Source organism: Ochotona princeps, chromosome X, assembly GCF_030435755.1.
Source record: "Ochotona princeps isolate mOchPri1 chromosome X, mOchPri1.hap1, whole genome shotgun sequence".
In the NCBI taxonomy this organism is placed as follows: Eukaryota; Metazoa; Chordata; class Mammalia; order Lagomorpha; family Ochotonidae; genus Ochotona; species Ochotona princeps.
In genome coordinates this window covers 67,484,953-67,504,368 of record NC_080865.1, presented here as the reverse complement: position 1 = coordinate 67,504,368, position 19,416 = coordinate 67,484,953, and the positions used below count along the sequence as shown (strand labels likewise).

Here is a 19,416-nt window from a genome sequence, read left to right as displayed (position 1 = left end):
ATTGTTCTTAGTATAAGTTTCAGCAATTTTCCTGTAAGTGAAGAAACTTCTCTCTCCTAAGGTTTAGATGAGCTCTTGGTTTCTCAACTAGAGACTAGCATTCCTCAGCATCCCTTGTAGTATATCTGCAAATGCATTTCAATGAAACGTGAGCAGATTTGGAGTGTATAAACTCTGTTATTTCTTTAAAAGGGAATTGTTTGCTTTTCACGTTTTCTACCTTGCTGTGTTCTAAAACTCAGCTGTACTGTAAGAACAACCTAGGGACTGGTTCTGTGGTATAGTGGGAAGAGGCAGCACCAACATCTGATATGAGCTTGGGACACTGCATCTACATGAAAGACCTGGAAGAAGCTCCTGGCTCTTGGCTCCGTACTGACCCATCTCTGGGCTATCTAGAGAGTGAATCAATGTATGCAAAGTCTCTCTCTCTCTCTCTCTCTCTAGCTTTGGTTTCATATAGATACATTTTTAAAAACCGATATATTCTAAAACAAACAAACAACAACAAAACAAAGGACAATCTAGCAAGTGGCAGAGCAACAAAGTAGATGCTTGAGCTAATAGTGTAGACAAGTTTCTCATCTAAAACTCCCTTTTTACCTGTGGGCTAATTTGTGTGAGAGAAATATGCCTTTGTTTGAGAAATGAAATTCTCCCTTGTTTGAGCCATCAATTTTTTTTGAATCTTTTCATTAAAGTAGCTTATATTGCATCCTGAGTATACTTGTGATGGAAGTGATAGGAATTAATCATCAGAATGTGACATCACTTTTTTCTCAATGTGGAAAAATGAGATTAAAATAAATACATGACATAGATTTTACATGGTTTTCCTAGTTTTATTTCTGGTGTTTTAGGGATGCAAATCATCATATTATCTGATTCTATTGGTATATTCTGAAATAAAGACAGATTACATTTTTATCTATTACATCAAATGTTTATAAATATATATGCATTAGTTATTAGAATTCCATTGAACATGCTGATACTTTTTTAAAAGGGTTTTTTTTTTTAGATTTATTTATTTGATTACAAAGTCAGATATACAGAGAGGAGGAGAGACAGAGAAAGAGCTTCCATCCGATGATTCACTCCCCAAGTGACCGCAACGGCCGGTGCTGTGCCGATCCGAAGCCGAGAACCAGGAACCTCTTCCAGGTCTCCCACGCAGGTGCAGGGTCCCAAAGCTTTGGGCCGTCCTCGACTGCTTTCCCAGGCCACAAGCAGGGAGCTGGATGGGAAGTGGAGCTGCCGGGATTAGAACCGGCGCCCATATGGGATCCCGGCGCATTCAAGGCGAGGACTTTAGCCACTAGGCCACGCCGCTGGGCCCTAAAAGGTTTTTTGAAACAATATTTATTTATATGAAAGAGAATACTCATGTGTGTCAGTGCACACAAAATATGGAGGGAGGGAGAGAGAGCAATTCCATACACTGTTTCACCTGCTAAATTAAAATAATAACCAGGATTAGGCCAGGGCAGGCTAGGAGCCTGGAACTCCATTTGGTCTCCCATGCAGGAAGCAAGGACCCAAGTACTTAAACCACCACTGATACACATCCTAGGGTTCACAATAGCAGAAGCTGGATCAGAAGCAAAGAAGCCAGTACTTGACACAGGCATTCCAATTTGGGATGTGGAAGACTACTAAATCACAATGCTTACCTGTGACCATGACATGTTATTTCTAATTCATTTTACATTTTTAAAAAATAAATCATATTAACATTTTATTTTTTCAAAAAGATTTAATTTATTATCTGATAGGAAGATTTACAGAGAGAGAAGGAAAGACAGAAGGAGATGGCTAGAGCTAGGTAGATCCAAAGCCATAAACCAGGAACTTCTTCCAGCTCTCCCACTTGGGTACAAATGCCATAGAGCTTGAGTCATCCTCCACTGCTTTCCCAGTCCATAGTCAGGGAGCTGGATCAGAAATGGATCAGCTTCCAAACAGGATGGAAGAAGCCCAGAACCCTCCTCACAGGGTCTAATGACACCAGAGCAATAGCCAGGAGCCCTGGGTGGTCCTCAGAAACAGAGGAGCAGTAAACTTCCCCAGGAGAGGAGCTTTCTCTGGTACTTACTTAGTTCCAACTTTGGCTCCCCATCCTCTCTTGCAATGACCATCAGGGTCTCTCCGGAGTCCCCAAAATTAGATCAGATAGACAGAGAAACCAATGAGGAAAGCTTAGAACAGATAAGAAAAAGTCAGCTTGGACTCTTATATACCTCACTAGGTAGGACACAAAGATCAGTTACTCCTCACTAACTAAGTTATTGAAGATTTCTCTGCACACCCCTCTTAAAGCTATTCTCCTCAATCATTAATACATGGCTTGTTATGAGCCTGGTGCGATAGCATAACAGCTAAAGTCCTTGACTTGAATGCGCTGGGATCCCATATGGGTGCCTGATCTAATCCCAGCAGCCCCGCTTCCCATCCAGCTCCCTGCTTGTGGCCAAGGACAGCCGGAATCTTTGGGACCCTGCACCTTTGTGGGAGACCTGGAGGAGGCTCCTGACTTCGGGTTGGCTCAGCTCTGGCTGTTGCAGTCACTTGGGCAGTAAATTATTGGACGGAAGATCTTCCCCTCTGTCTCTTCTTTGTATATCTGCCTTTCCAATAAAAATAAATAAATATATTTTAAAAAAATATATATGGCTTGTTAGAGTTATAAGCCTGTTTGGATTATCCTAAAATTCATGAAGTTCAGTAAAATCTCACTTGAATCTATAAGCTGCTAAATATAAATATGAAAAAAAAGACACAAGACAACTGAATAGTACCCTACAACCATTTTAAGGTTTACAGCAGTTGGTTATGTATAAAATGAAATTGAGATGCCAATTAAGTAGTTACAGAATGTGGTTAAGCACTTGCATTTTCTAACAGATTGGTCATTCAGTAGCATGTTAGTTAGCTTCATGATGTTGTAAATTTCCATGTTTCTTCCTGTTGTTGAATTTGTGTTGTGGCTTTTCAATTGAGAGGATGATATTCTGCCATCTCTACTTTCAGACCAAAGATGGTCTCCCAATGAAGCTGTTGAATTTATCTTGATAATAAGATGCTGGACTCTCTGCATGGTCTGTGCCCACAATGATGGAATTATGACTGTTTCTGAGCTGTACTACTGTAATAACATGGAGGAAATCATTGCGGTGGGGAGGGTTTGGGGAGGGGTTAGGGGGAATCCCAGAGCCTATGAAACTGTGTCATTAAATGAAATAATAAAAATTTTAAAAGAAAGATGAGAACAAACCAGGTTAAAAGCAGAAGAAGAAGAAGAAGAAGAAGAGGAAGAAGAAGAAGGAGGAGGAGGAGGAGGAGGAGGAGGAGAAGAAGAAGAAGAAGAAGAAGCAGCAGCAGCAGCAGCAGCAGCAGCAGCAGTAGCAGATCGGCCAGGACTAGAACTGGCACCCATATGGGATGCTAGTGCTGCAGGTGGAAGATTCGCTTACTAAATTCTCATGCTGGCTCCAAAACATTTTCTTTCTGTTTTTCATTATTCAAGTATATTTATCATTTACCATTTATTTTTCATTGATAGGCATAGGGTTTTTTCTTCCCCTCTCCTTCCTCCCTCCCTATTTTCCCCCCTCCCATCCTTTTCTCTCACAGTTGTCACACTAGCATAGTCTCTTAGTAGCAGTTACAAAGTTAACTTTCTGCTATTTAAATGTATCATGTCATGGTAGGTATAGGGAAAGGTAGAAAAATCTGTTATAAAAATGTACAGGCATATTTACATGAGTACTACATTTGTTCAGAAGTAGAGACGCATACTGTAATGTCTCAGTTATAGTTTATTCGTGATGGTATATGCATATACTTGATTACCTATGTGAAAAGTGAAGTAGCTACATTGATGCTGTGAATATTTCTAAGAATTGTAACTTGTACTAGCACATTGTCCTCTAGAAAAAACAAGATCAAATTATATGCCCACTAATAGTATGATAATTTTTTTAGGGTTAATGATTTACTACTGCCTATATTTAGGTCTATATGATTAATGAGGTTGAGCATTTTTCATGAGCTTATTTATAATCTTTGTGCAGATATTTATGTGAAATTCTTATTCAAAAAAAGTAAAGACTTATTTATTTGAAAGGTTGGGTTAGCAAGCAAGAGATCTTATCCACTTGTTAGATCTTATCTTCTTGTTCACTCCCTGACTAGCCAGGGGAGATCTAGGAACTTCATCTGGATCTTCCACATGGACAGCAGGGGCTCAAGCACTTAAACCAACCTCCCCTGATTTCCCAGGCACATTATTAGGAAGCTAGATTGGAAGTGGAGCAGCTGGGACTCAAATCCTTGCTAAATGGCAAAATCCTTGTTGTTTGCATAACAGGTTGTGGTCTAACTCACTGTTCAAAAATGGTGACCCCTGTTAATATTTTTTGATTTGGTTATATTTTATTGCCGGATTTGCCTTCTTTTAAGTTTTAAAAAATGTTTATATACATTCTAGATATAAGTTCTTTTTCTCTTTAGAGAAACACACATATTGTAAATATTCTCTATGAGCTTCCCACTTCATTTTCTTAACCCTATTGTTTAAAGGACAGATTATTTTAATTTTGATAAGTCCAATTTCTAATTTTTTTCTTTTGTGTCCCAAGGAATAATTATCTTCTTTATAACTTTAAACTTTTCTATATATTTTATTCTGCAAGTCTTGTAATTTGTGGAGTTTTCTCATTGAAGCCTATGATCCACTTTGAAGTGTTTTTTGTGGTATGAAGTAAAGCCACAGTTACATTTTAATATAAGGATTTCCATTTGTCTAAATGACAATACATTCCCCCTTTAAATTTCCTTAACATCTTTGTAAAAAAAATGCAATTATATGTGAATTTGTTTCTGGACTCCAGTCCAGTGATTTATAATCTTATATTTACTTACTAGTACATGACCCTTATTACTACATCTGAATTGTTGAAACATAAAGTATAAGGCCAAGATTTTGGTATGATTTTTTTCCAAAATTATTTTATGTATCACAGATCTACATTTTCATACAAATTTGGGAACAGATTTGTCAATTTACACTAAGATGCATTCTAGGATTTGGGATTTGGAAAGTCTTAGTATCAGCAATATTGAATTTCATGATCAGGATCATGTCTTCAAGTTTGTTTTGTTCTTTAGTTTCATTCAGTGGTGCTTGTGGTTTTCATGTATCAGTTTACTGTATACTAATTTTTTTCCTAAGTGGATTTTGCAAGCTACCAAAAATGCTATATTTTCACATTTCCATTCCCAACTGTCCATTATGAGCATACAGGAATAGAATTGAGTTTTGTGTATTTATTATGTAAGTATAACATTCGTATATTCAATTCCCAAATAGTTTATTGTAGCTTTCTTATGATTTCTGAAATATATGATCATTCAGTCTGCAAGCACAAACCTATCTGGGTCAGAAGTGTTTGGCATTTTCTTATTTTTGCTTCTGAAAATTCAGCAAAACTTTAGCGAACTACACATTCTTTGGCTCACCTCATGGAAGGGCTTCTTGTGCCTGGGAAGCCCTCAAGAGAGGAGCCATCAGCTGCCCTGCCCTTTTCCAAGTTCTAAAAAAGCAGCTGCCTGTAGAGTCTATATTTATATAATGACTTACTAGAAGAGACAGGTGCTTGGGACATTTTTCCTACTTAATCCTGATTTTCAAATAAAAAAAAGCTTTTAAAAATTTTACTTTTTAAAGAAGGTGTAGGTTTTTAAATTTAGTACAAAAGAACAATATAGAGTGGTGTTAAACATAAAAAGATCTACTATCGGGCTCATTTCATAACTTTTCTCATCTACCACATTTTATTTTGATTTTTTCTCTTTTTAGTTATAAGCAACCACATGAAAGGCAGAGACGTAGAAAGAAAGCGATAGATCCTCCATCTGCTAGATTCACTTCCCAGAGGGCCACAATAGCCAGGACCGGATACAGCTGAAGCCAGGAACTTCCTCCAGGTCTTCCGTCCTGATTTGCCAGGATCCCAGGTACATTAGCTGGGGGCGGGGGGCTGGATAAGAAACGGAGCAGCCAGTTCAGTCTGGAACTGTGTAGCAGGTGGTGGCCCAATCAGCTGCATCACAATGCCAGCCTAACTATTCGTATTCATACAGAGTATATATTCATATTCATCTCTCTGCATATTCATACAGAGAGATCTATAGTACCAGAGGACAGTAAGCTGGAGAAAGCATACCCTGGGAAGAGAGGCAAGACCTTCAGCAAGTGAAAACTGCCAACAGCCCCAGGGAAGATACTGCCCTTCCCAGAGAACGGCCCAGGAATAGCACACAAGAAAGGGAGAGTGACAGGGCCCAGGCTGATGACATCAAAGGGACTCAGAATGAGGCTCCCTGCGCGAGAGGCGGGCCCACAAGCCCCACCCAACTCCCCGGAGGCGGGAGGGGCGAGGCCGCTGGCGGTGACAGAGACCTGACGTCACTGCCACTCTCAGTCTCCTCTGTCTCGCGTCAGGAGCGGCAGTCCTCGGCCTGTTTCCAGGGACTACCTAGCCCCGTGGCGCCTAGGCTTGCGGGCCGGGATCCTCAGCGGAGAGGAGCAGGCGGGAGGCGAGGAGGTACGGGGCCCGAGCGGGATTCCCGGGACTGGCGTGGGAGAGCGACCCGGGGTGGGGGCCGTCTGCGCCCCGGGGGGCGACTGCGGGGTGGGGGCCGTCTGCGCCACGGCCCCGCGGGTGGGTTCCGGCCGCGGGCGGCCTTGGATGGGCTGAAATGGGCCCCTCAGGAGAGGCGGTGCCGAGGCTGCTGTCCCCGGGGACACCTGCCATCGCCAGCTTTCCGACGCGCGCTGCGCGCCTCGCCGCCTCCAGGTGGTAGGCGATTGCGCGGCGGCTGAGGGACCGAGACATGGGGCCAAGGAGGCCGAGGGACCGAGGCGCGCGGCCCTGGTGGCCGAGGGAGCGAGTCAAGCAACCCAGGTGGCCGAGGGGCCGAAGCGCGCGACCCAGGTGGCTAAGGGGTGAGGCGCTGGGCCAGTTGGCCCAGGGACCGAGGCGCGGGGCCAGGGCGGCCCAGGTGGCCGAGGGAGCGAGGCACGCGACCCTGGTGGCCGAGGGACCGAGGCGCTGGGCCAGGGCGGCCCAGGTGGCCGAGGGAGCGAGGCACGCGACCCAGTTGGCCAAAGGGCCGAAGCGCAGGGCCACGGCGGCGGGGATGGGGGCGGCGGGGCCAGGGAGGCCGAGGGACCGAGACATGGGGCCAGGTGACCGTGGGACAGAGTCGCGCGACCCTGGTGACGAGGGAGCGAGGCGCACGGCCAGGGCGCCATGGAATGGGACGGCGGGGTCAGGGAGCCGCGGGACCGAGGCGCGCAACCTTGGTGGCTGAAGGGCCGAGTCGCGCGGCCAGGGCGGCGGGGATGGGGGTGGCGGGACCAGGGAGGCCGAGGGACCGAGACATGGGGCCAAGGCGCCGAGGAACCCAGGCGCGCGACCCTGGTGGCCAAGGGACCGAGGCGCAGGTCCAGGGCGGCGGGGTCTGGGCGCCGCGGGACCGAGGCGCGCAACCCTGGTGGTGGCTGAAGGACCGAGGCGCGCGGTCAGTGTGGCGGCGCCAGGGAGGCCGAGGGACCGAGACATGGGGACAGGTGCCCCAGGGGCTGAGGCGCGGGGCCAGGGAGGCGGGGATGGGGGCGGCGGGGCGGTGTTGAGCGCTCGGTTGCAGCAGCCCCCTCTCCCACGTCTCGCCATCCGCAGGTCCGAGGTGCTGAGTGTTGCAGCGGCGGCGAGAATCAGGAGGAGGAGGAGACGACAAGGATAGGCCCAGGTCGGTGCGGCACACGGTTGGGGATGAGGGGCGTGCTGAAAGCCCGTCAGGACGCAGACCCCTCCACCGACCCGTGCCTCCCGATCCCGCCACATTCCCCCCATTTTGCCCTTCCCGTCGTCCTCCATTTTTGTGCCTGCTCAAGCCTGGTCTGCAGGGAAAATGGTGGTCTTTAGGGAGGGAGGGGCTCCCACTGGGGGACTCCCTGAAGGACTCACCAGGCCTCTCAGGTGCCAAACCCGAGGGTTGCCAGGGGCCTTTGAAAGCCAGGCTTCTGAATCTGTGAAGGTGCATAGTAGGGCCCCTGTCCTCGGTGCTGATTCAATGCCTTCTCTGGTTTGCTTTCTTTCTTTTTTTAAAAATTTTATTTATTTATTTATTTATTCGTTTATTTGTTGATTTATTTATTTATTGTCCTCTAGGAGAAATGGAGTCCAAAAAGGAACAAGCAATAAAAAATCCCAACGTGGAAAATGCCGACAAGGGAAACGATGGAAAAGATGAAAAGGATCGAGATGCAGATAAAAGGGAGCCCTTGGCTCTCCCCTTTGAAGCTGGCGAATACCTGGCGCCTAGAGGAAGCCGTAGACGTTTTCTTGCTAGGCAGCCCCATGTGCACTATAGATCGGCCATGATGCATAGGTTTGGGGGGCAGCAGGCAAGAATGGGAGAAGAAAATGTCGAACGCATTGGGGAGGAGATGAGGCACCTGATGCAGAAGCTGAGGGAGAAGCAGTTGAGTCATAGTCTGCGGGCTGTTAGCACTGACCCCCCTCACCATGACCATCATGATGAATTCTGCCTTATGCCCTGAAACCTGACAGCGCCCCCTGCTTTGCAAACTTACGTATTTGTGTCAGCACTATGTATTGTAAACCTTTTGAAGTTACATATTTCTTGTGGGTCTTCTCATACCAACTTCTAAGTGAATATTGTGCTTTTGACCCAGTTTGTAAGTTTCTGTCAGCAGGGGAGTTTTTCCTATTGCATGGAAAGATGTGCACTCAATAAAGCAATTTAAAAAGCAATCTGTGTTGTTTTTCACTTCAGTTCTATAGGAGCATTCACACTCATGTTCACAGTGTATCTCTTTGTGGTAGAATTTGAGGGATTTTTGCTTTCCAAAAAGAAAAAAAACTGAGCACATTAATAAAAGAGTTTGACCACCTGGCATGTGGGTTAAGCTTCCACCTGCCACACCGATATCTCACATGGATGCTAATTGTTGTCCTGACTGCCCCACCTCTGATCCAGCTCCCTGCTAATGACCTTGGGAAATCAGCAAAGGACAGTCCAAATGTTTCTGCCCCTGTAACCATGCAGGAGACCCAGATGAAGCTCCCAGCTCCAGACTCCTGACATTGACCTGGCTGATCTGGGACATTGTGGCCATTTTGGGGAATGGACCAGTGTGTGGAATATTTCAATCTCTCTGTGTAATTGTTTCAAATAAGATTTAAAAAAAACATTAAAAAATCAGCCTGTAGGTGGATGGGTGTGATGACTCAACTGGCTAATCCTCTGTCTATAGGTACCAGCATCCCATATGGGCACCGGTTCATGTCCCTGCTGCTCCACTTCCCATCCAGCTCCCTGTTTATGGTCTGGGAAATCAGTGGAGGATGGCCCGACGTCTTGAGACCCTCTACGCACATGGAAGAACTGGAAGGGAGTTCCTGGTTCTAGGCTCAGCTCCAGCCATTTTGGCTGTTTTAGGGGGTGGGGTGAGTTGAATCAGAGGATGAAAAGTCTTTCTCTCTCTGTAAATCTGCCTTTTCAGTAATAAATAAATATTATTTGTAAAAATCAACCTATAGGAAAGATTTTATTTTTTAAAGTAATATGAAAACTGTAAACAGTTGTGATAAAATCTTAGTTTAAGCTTACCTCTGGGATTCATTTAGAAATATTTACAGAGGCCAGTGTCATAGCATTATAGGCTAAGCCTCAGCCTGCAATGTCAGCATCCCATATTGATACTGGTTCATGGTTCATGTCCCAGATGCTCCACTTCTGATAAGCTCCCTGCTTGTGGCTTGGGAAAGAAGTAGAGGTTGACCCAAAGCGTTGGGACCCTGCAACCACATTGGAGACCTGGATGGGGCTGCTGGCATCAGAACAGCTTGGGCCATTGTGGCCATTCAAGGAGTGAACTAGAAGGTGGAAGATCTCTACTTTTCTTTCTCTTTGTGTAACTTTACCTTTCACATAAAATAAATCTTTTTAAAGAAATAATTCTGTAACATAACAATGAGGCAGGATTTTTTAAAAGAAATATTAGTAAGATAAAGATACGCAAGTGTTAGGACTACTCTATGGACAATAGGAAGTAAATTGGTAAGCTTTCTTCACGTCTCATTTGAAATGATATATACATGATATAACCTTTCATATATTCCCTTTAGATTATTAGGGAATGATTTTAAGGCAAATTCTTCTTTATAATCACAAAGCTAATGAGCTTAGTGGGGAGGAACTTGATCCCTGTGCTCACTCCATCCTCTTCCTTGAATATTACTGTATCTTCCAGGTTTTGCTTTCTATACTGGTACCTGCCACTGCAGAAGTTAGCAGTCCTCAGGGTGAGAAAAACCCTACTGATTTCTCTGAAATTCCCAATGGATTGAATCTTTGTCTACAAAAGCATGGACAAATTCACTTCCCCTTTTTAGCTTTTTTTTTTTAAGTTTACTATGGGATTTCTTTGATGATGAGCTTTCTTACATATCCCCTGTGCAGTATCATAATTTTTCAGTAAACCATGTCGTGCATTTTCCTAGCTTTTTTTTAAAGACTATTATCCAGACTATTAAAAGTCCAGTTTATTGTCTAGATTAATGAAAAAGATTATTAAAAAAATTTTTAAAGATATTGCTGAGAATATTAAAAAAGATTTAAAAGATTTTTAAAATTTAAAAACATGTTCTAATATTAAATTGAGTCAAATAATTTAATATAAAATATTAAATATTAACTTATTTTAAAAGATTAGAATGTTTTTAAGTATGCATAAAAGATTATTGTCCTGATTACTATGGTCCAAATTATTGTCCAAGTTAATAAAAAAGAGTATTTACCTTTTAAAAAAAGGTTATTGTCCAGAATATATAAAGGATTTTATAATGAAACAACAAAAATACAAAAAAACAAATTCTAAAATGGCCAAATAATGAGAGTACATAGTTCTCCAAATACAATATATAAATATCCATGAAGCACATGAAAAGATGCTCAGCATCATTACTCATTAGTAAAATGTAAATCAAAACTACTTCTCACTCACTAGAATGGTAAATATAAAAAAATAGAAATTAATGTTTTGTAAGGTTATGGTGAAATTAGAACTCTTCTACCTCTCTGGTAAGAATGCAAACTGTCACAGCTGCTGTGTTGGAATATGATTTTGTGATTTCTCAAAAGTTTAAACACAGAAATATCACGTGATGTAGCAATTCTGATCCTATGTCTATATCCAAGAGAAGTAAACAGATACATCTGCACAGAAACTTAAACATGAATGTATATTGCACCATTATTCACAGCAGTCTAATGGAAGAAACAACTCATATATCCAGTAGCAAGTGAATGGATAAGAAAATGGGATATGTGCATGCAATTAAGTATTATTCACTTATAAAAGGAAACCAAACATTGTACATGCTACAATGTGAAAGAACCTTGAAAATATACTAAATGAAACAAGTCAAGCATTGGGGCTGGTGCAGTGGCGTAGCGGATTAATTCTCCACATTCAGTGCCATTATTCCATATAGGTGTCAGTTTGCATCCCAACTGTTCCACGTCTGATCCGGTTCTCTGCTTACAACCTGGGAAATCAGCAGATGATGGCTCAAGTCTTCAGCTCCCTCACATCCATGTGGGAAAGCCAGAAGAACCTCCTGGCTCTTGGTTTCAGATCAGCTTAGCTCCTGCCATTACAGCCATCTCTCTCCTTCTCTTTGTAAAATCTAACTTTCAAATTAAAAAAAAAGAAAAGAAAAATACTGTATGGCAAGCCATAAATAAAAATTTAAGAAGAAAAAAGCCAGATACAAAGTGTCACATATTTGAAAATGTTGTTTATATGAAATATCAAGAATAAGTAAATCTAAAGACAGAAAGATTAATGATTGTTAGGAATTGAGGTGGAGATGGGATTGTGAATACTACTTAGTGAGTATGAGGTTTCTTTTGAATTTATTGAGCTCTCTTTGAAGTACAAAACAGCAACAGTTGAACATCTTGAATATACTGTATGCCACTTAACTGCACAACTTTAAATTGTTGTGTTTTATGTTCTGTGGATTTATCCTTAAAACAAGGAACTGCTCTTTCACAAAAACAAAAACAGACCTCTACATTCAAAAGAATGTTATTTGAGCCACTGGTCCTCATCTTATTTACTACATATCCCATTGAACATCTATGGGCAGTGGACCTTATTCGCAGCCAATATACATCCAGTAAAACTTATATATCCTATCCAACCCTCCTGCCACACACACAAACCTACATACAATTTTGCTCATGATTTCAGAGAATCCATAGGGTAGTACTCCCTGTACCCAAGGAGAAGGCAAGCTGCCTTTAACAAGGCTCAGCTGCTGTTTGGCTAGTCCACTTGCCCTCTCATTCCCAAGTAGCTGCTGGTTCTCCTTTTCATCTATTTCCACCTCATAATTCCTACTTGCTCATTTTTACTAGCCTACTTATGTATTGACAATGATCAGCTTCCACGAAAGTGTATATAGCTACACCCCTTTCTCTTTTTTTAAAGATTCATTTATTTTTATTTCAAAGGCAGACTTACAGAGAAAAGGAGACAGAAAGATCTTCCACCTGCTAATTTGCTCCCCAAATGGTTGCAATGACCGGAGCTGAGTTGATCCAAAAGCAGGAGCCTTTCCTAGGTCTCCCATACAGATGTGCAGGATCCCAAGGATTGGGGCCATCTTCTACTGCTTTCCCAGGGGACATGAACTGGTGCCCATACAGGATGCTAGGTCTTGTAGGTGGAGGATTAGGCTTTTGAACCATGGTGCTGGCCTCAAACACTATACTACTTTTTAAACATATGCAGCCTAACATACCAAGGCAGGTGGCCCAAGGATATTCATCAGTTGAAAACACTCGGCCTAGGTAAATCATTAACATTAGCACATCAGCATTCCTTAGGAGTGGGCCAACTGGAGGTGGCACTTTGTGCATGGCTAGACTCCTTCTAGGTGCCTGGGAGATGAAGACCACAGAGTTGAGGGACCCAGTAGGGCACACAGCTGGACTAAAATGAGAGACAGCAGACAGGGGCAATGGAGGCCTCTGCTAAGGCACAAGGAATAAGGCAGAGATCATTCTGGTCTAACAGCTTCCTCTGCTATCAAGCAGGCTGCTTGGAAACCCTCAGCTTCAGGGATCTAGAAAGATTGTTCTGCCAGTGGAAGGAACACTGCTCCGTGATCTGTTGTGGGGACTTAACCTTTGGGAATGCCAAGGAGGGAGCAAGAAAGCAGTCAAACGGATTCATTCAGGTTACTCCCTTAGTTACCTGTACCTATAGGTTTGTGGAGTGAAGAACAGAGCCATGTGACTGAATACAGGGGATTAGAGGTTCTGGAATATTGGTGGGGGAGGTGCACTCCATAGACTAGAGAGAATGGGATCATTTCTGCATCCTTCACACTTGCAGTGGTTTGTGCGAAACAGTTCTTCTCTCTGTCCAAAGCTAAGTTTCTGAAGGAAAACAACCATGGGCCAAATATTCAAAACTGACTTTGTATCAACCATCAGAATCCAGCCAGTCTACTGATCACTCAGCAGTTCTTTGAGAAAACATTAAAACTGTGTCTTTAAAAATAAAATAGACATGACAGAATAATTGATGAAAATTTTAAAAATACATATTTTCTATGTGGCAAATTGAAAATTGATGTTGTAAACTTGAATTTGGCTCCTTTCTGAGTAGAAAAAAATGTTGGAATCTCATCAGATTTCTTTTCTGCTTTACATACTTTCTTGTAAGTGAAAAAGCCCTACTTAATTTTGTGGTCATGTGAAATTCCCATGCTGAAGGGAGGAACATAAACCTGAAGAACATTTATTTCAGTTGCTCACTTTCCTATTTGACAATCCACCTTGCACTCATATTGTGAAGGTCTGGCCAACGTTAAAATGAACAAAAGCGGCAGAGTGGAAAATTAGATAGAAATGGTTACGCTGGGGAAAAAGAAGGGAAAATATTCCGGAGAGTTCTTCTCAGCGGCTGGTAGTCCTCGGAGGAGCTGCAGTCCCTCCCTGATAATTGCAAAAAAAACAAACAAAAAACAAACAAAAAACAAACAAACAAACAAAACAAACAAAAAACAGAAATACACATTACAGAGATAAGGGGGCTACACGCATCTTCTGCCATTAGCAAGGACAAAGTGAGCCATAAGACTGCACTCAGGGGAATGTCAGGGCGAGGGGACAGAAGAAGGGGATGTTGGGGACCGGCTCCTGACGCACTTTCTGCCGCTGGAGGGGAACTAAGGATCTGAGCCCACTGGTGACGTCCTCCCCCACGTGATCAGGAGCCGACATGTGCAAAAGTCCCTCTCCTCCAGGTAGCAGCTCCGTTTCCGCGGAGGAAGGCAGACTTCAAACTGAGGGACAGATCGTGCAGTTACCATTGCAGGTTGGTATGAGACCGGGGTCCCTGCTGTAGGGATGGTACTACCAGGAGCTACAGATTCCGGTCTGCTTTCGGAATACTGCCCCTCCCCCCACCTCCAAGCTTCATTCATTTTGGCGCAGAAAATTGTGTGAGCGGTGGAGAAGTGTAAGTACCATCTCTTATTTCCCTGGAGAAGTGTAGGCTTCTGGCAGAACACACACACACACACACACACACACACACACACACACACACAGACAGCGCCATCTCTGGGAGGGCTCCAAATCCATTGCCGCCTGCGGACCCCTGGGGTCGGAGTGACAGAAGGCAAAGATCAGAGTGAGTGCGTGATTGGATTCTCTCCTTTCCCTGAAGCGAACTCCTGTGGTGCAGTAAATGGAGGGCTGTGGGGGAGGAGCATGGGAGTGAGGACTCCAGCTGGGTCACAGGTTTAGAATGGGCACTAACAAGATCCCCTACTAAAGGAGCAATCAGACAACAATTTGGGGGAGGGGGGCAGGTGAAGGGACCAAAAGGAAATGGTTGGATTCTTCTTAAGGCGGTGGAAACTGAAACAGTCACCCCAGAATATGAAGGATGGATCCTGCAAAGGGATCAGGCCTAAGTTTTCTATGTGTCTTCTTTCTGTCCACTTAGAGCTGGAAATGGTGGGCTTGGCAGGAGCAGGTGGGTCAGAGCACCAGGTACTGCAGGAAAAGAGTGGAGAGAGGTGGGGGGGAAGGCTGAGTGGACATAGCATGGACAAAAATGTTTAGAATTTGGAAATAATTTCTATCTTGTGTTACAGAAGAATGTGGGCTTTCTGTGATGTGGAAAGAGAGGGGGTGGCAGGAGTGTTCAGGGCATTTCTGTCCTACCTGCCATGAGCAGTTTCAAAGCAGTGGTGAATTTTGTGCTGGTTGTTCCTGGGAGGGGGATCAGAAACACAGACCTGAGAGCCACAGTGTCTTCTTTTTGAACACCACTGTTCCAAAATCCACTCAAATTAATGCATGGGGATGTGAGATGGGAATTCCTGTGTGTGTGTGTGGGGGGGGTAATTTAGAAACGTGCTAGAAATGCTCTTTCTTTGATAGAAAAGCTATACAAGGAAAATCAGAGAAAGCAAAGGAATAGACAATGGAGTGGCAGGAGTTGACAAAGTTTTCATAAATGGAATCTAAGAAGAGTCAGTGTCCTGGCTGCCAGTTACTCACTTTCTCAATCCCTCTTCCCCACTTGTCTCTGTGCAGGCCTTCAGTTCTGTGGTTGGGGACAGCAGCCCAGACCAGAAAAGCCAGCATTTCCAGTATCAGTGCGGGCCAGTGGGAGAAGGTAACTGCTGCAGGACCCTGGGGGAAAAGAATGATTTAAACTAGAGCAGAAGTTGAGAGGTCATTCCTGGAGATCTCCCCTCCAATCATCCCTATTGCTGGTTCAGGATAAATGGCCACTATCAGGACCCTGAGGGAATCACATATTTTGGGCCTGGGAGGAGAGATGAGAGAGGAGACAAAGAGAGAGAGAGATGTGGCATCTGTGGTGACCCTTGGGGATATGAGTAGCCTTGACATGTAAAAATCTGCCATGATATTCTTCTGGAGTCTTCTGGTTGAGGGCTAAAGAGAAAAGAAAATCACGCAGGATTCCTGCAAGGGATGCCCAGTTAAACTTGATTCAGCCAACATCAGAGCCAAGTTAGGGACCCGTAGGTTCATACATAATTCTCAGCATTAATGTTCATACATAATTCTCCCCTTTAATGTTAACGACAAGTACCTGTGCAAGTTTCTCATGTGGACAGGTGTGAAAGGAGTGTGAAAGAAGTAATGTAAGGGTGAGTGCGCAGCTAGAAGATGGGATAGGGTGGCAGAATCCTAAATCAGCAACAAGTATTAGAGGTATCTCTGTCCTATCCCTTTAAGCCCTTAGTATCCTGTCTTCTGTTTCCTAGGGCAGGCAAAGGAGGGATAAACTCAGTATGGAAAAGTTCTACAAAGAAAAGGAAGGAAAGCCAGGAAACAAAGAAAATCTAGAAAATGAGGAAATTTTGGAAGACGAAGAAAGTACCGAAGATGAAGGAAATGCAGAGGAGGAAAAGCTGAAAATGGGGAAGGGCAAGGGCGAGAGACAGCTAGGGGACGAGGGCGCACCGGGCGCTGAGGGCCGAGCAGTCCAGGAGGGCCAGCCTGAGAAGCAGGGCCGGGCGTCCGGGGCGGGCCAGCCCCCTACCCAGGGCCAGCCCGCAGCCCCCGCGGCGCCGCCCGAGAGCGAGCGGCGCGCCGCTGAGAAGCGCCCGGCCGAAGACTACGTGCCCCGCAAAGCCAAACGGAAAACGGACCGGGGCACGGACGACTCCCCCAGGGAGTGCCAGGAGGACTTCCAGGACCGGCATACCAGCAGCGAGGAGATGCTGAGCGAGTGCGCCGACGTGTCCAGGGCGCAGGAGGAGCTGCGGAAAAAGCAGAAAATGGGCGGTTTCCACTGGATGCCAACAGAGATTCAAGACCCATTTGCTCCACGGGGCCAACGGGGCCAGCGAGGCTTGCGGGGCATGCGGGGAGGAGGGAGAGGCCAGAAAGACTTCGAAGATGTTCCCTATGTTTAATGCTTTTGCCTTGAATTCTGATTTATGTAATGTGTGAGTCTTGCCGGCCCTGCCTTCCCTGGGCGGCGTTTGCCAGGGCTCTTGCTTTAACCTTACACGCTTATACTTGTCTTTAGGTGTCACTGTTGTTAACCACCACACTTTTGACCCAACTATAGTGCTCTTTTGGTAGAAGATTCCCACCCATGCGCATGGAGGAAATATTTATGACACATTGTAACACCATAATAAAAAAAAAGTTTTTGAAACCTCAAATACAACCTCAGCTTATTTTTGAAATAAAAAACAGCAATATTTGGCTAATGCATTCATGTACAGGAAAAACTAAGCAACGGAGTAGACTCAAGACCAGTGGTTTCTCTGTGTGGTGCGACTGAAAAGGGTTATTGTTTTTCTCTCATTTATATGTTTCCCCCTAAAACACAGGGTACTTTCATCATTAAGGAAATAATAGAAGACAAACAAAATAAGAAAGCAATATAAAGCTTACCCTCCACAAGTAGGAAGCAGATCACTGGGCTGGCTCCTACCCTTGTCCCAAAGCTAGCAATACTGGCTCAAACACTTGAGGGATGGTTGAGGGAGATTTCACATATGCCCAAGAAGTCCGGGAAGATGAGCTAAAGTTCACTTTCCAAAATAGGGGCACCACCATATCTGCTGGGCATTGTATCCCCTCTTTGGGTCCTTTCCTCAAGCTGTTTTGGTGGGGCAGAGTCCTCAAGGTAATAAAGTCCGTTTCCTTTTTCTGGAGTCCATGATAAATTGAGTTCCTACTATTTTGCCTGCTGGATTATGAAGACTGTCCCACTTCTTGCTTTTTTTAAAGTTATGGTAACTCTGATATGAAACGTGGAAAAGTGTTTTACAAATCTTACATATTTGTCAAACATTCTAATTGCCTCAGCTTACTGGTTTTAAAGGAAAAGATTTGTCTTACTCATTTTGGTATCCCACAGGATGTAATAGATGACTTAAAAATACACACATTGGTTGTTGAGTCACAAGGCCTCAGTTCTAGGCCCAGTCCTATGACTGAATACATAACCTTGAGCATGGGATTTTATTCCTCAGCATAAGAAACTTATCACTTCAAAAAGAACACAGAAGAGATTATACCACAATTCATCACTAAATGATTCTACCATTGGATATACTAGTGCTTGTCAAAGTTTGCTACCTCCTAGCAAATCACCTGCATCAAAACCACCTATCTTGGGCCCGGCGGCATGGCCTAGCGGCTAAAGTCCTCGCCTTGAAAGCCCCGGGATCCCATATGGGCGCCGGTTCTAATCCCGGCAGCTCCAGTTCCCATCCAGCTCCCTGCTTGTGGCCTGGGAAAGCAGTTGAGAACGGCCCAATGCATTGGGACCCTGCACCCACGTGGGAGACCCGGAAGAGGTTCCTGGTTCCCAGCATCGGATCGGCGTGCACCGGCCCGTTGCGGTTCACTTGGGGAGTGAATCATCGGACGGAAGATCTTCCTCTCTGTCTCTCCTCCTCTGTGTATATCTGACTGTAATAAAATGAATAAATCTTTAAAAAAAAAAAACCACCTATCTTGGTGAAAATGAAGAAGCCAGGCTCCAGTCTCAGACCCAGTGTATCACAGTGATTTATTTCTACAATGTGCACACACACGTGTGTATGTGTGCTTATCATTTTGCTTAATTTTTAAAAATTAAAATTTTTATTGGAAAAGCAGATCAGATTTACAGATAGAAGGGAGACAGAAACATATACCTTTTAAATTTTTATTTATTTTGTTATTATTATTATTATTTCATGACATAGTTCGTAGGTTCTGGGATTTTCCATCCCCCACCCCAAGTCCTTACCCCTACCTATTGATTTGCCCTCTAGTATTACAATGGGTTGTCCTCCATGAACGGTCATAAGTCCTTCATTCTGCTGTTGAGGTGTTTTCCAACATGGACAATGTCATAAAGCCCAGCATCCTATTGTCAGGATTTATTCAACAGTTTCACTGGGAGTCCATCTTTAGTCTGGATGCAGAGAGGCATACTGCCCTGTGTCTCCACATCTGGATATGTCAGTATTTGCTACACTTGTATTATACATCCCTTTAAATACAGAGCCAGAAAGTATAGTCCACAACAGGGAAAAAAGAGTAAACTTTCACCAACTTGAAGTTAGCGAACATCATACAAAAATACCAATGTGTCGCCAGAGTATTAAAAAGAAAATAAAAAGCCTTCTTGTAGAAATTGATGCTACTGCATGACCCATGTGGTGCTAAGATGTAACAAAAACAGTGTTGAAAGCTACAATTAGAATCTCAGGTGTTTACAAACAGTTAAACCGTCTCTTGTGGATGATC

The 19,416-nt window shown here is 44.0% G+C and overlaps 3 protein-coding genes across 5 annotated transcripts in view; all 3 read left to right on the top strand.

Annotated features, from left to right (window-relative positions):
* LOC101521002 (protein BEX2) overlaps positions 1–8,841 on the top strand; it is a 49,145-nt gene extending 40,304 nt beyond the window's left edge. The window contains exons 1-3 of one of the 2 annotated variants that reach the window (XM_058658918.1): positions 6,469–6,608; positions 7,746–7,815; positions 8,238–8,841. In XM_058658918.1, the coding sequence (XP_058514901.1) occupies positions 8,243–8,629 (387 nt within the window). In that variant the 5' untranslated portion in view covers positions 6,469–6,608; positions 7,746–7,815; positions 8,238–8,242 and the 3' untranslated portion in view covers positions 8,630–8,841. Of the gene's footprint in view, positions 1–6,468; positions 6,609–7,745; positions 7,816–8,237 lie in introns of those variants that run through there. The other variant, XM_058658917.1, reaches the window with a different exon arrangement.
* Positions 1–19,416, top strand: part of LOC101520270 (protein BEX1) — a 184,774-nt gene that overhangs the window by 40,387 nt on the left and 124,971 nt on the right. For both annotated transcript variants that reach the window (XM_058658913.1, XM_058658912.1), the window contains exon 2: positions 7,746–7,815. The gene's annotated coding sequence lies outside the window, so the exon portion shown is untranslated. The remainder of the gene's footprint in view (positions 1–7,745; positions 7,816–19,416) is intronic.
* Positions 14,352–17,307, top strand: TCEAL5 (transcription elongation factor A like 5). Its single transcript, XM_058658911.1, has 3 exons — positions 14,352–14,488; positions 15,721–15,802; positions 16,422–17,307. The coding sequence occupies exon 3, from the start codon at positions 16,449–16,451 to the stop codon at positions 17,073–17,075; it is 627 nt and encodes a 208-aa protein (XP_058514894.1). The 5' UTR covers positions 14,352–14,488; positions 15,721–15,802; positions 16,422–16,448; the 3' UTR covers positions 17,076–17,307.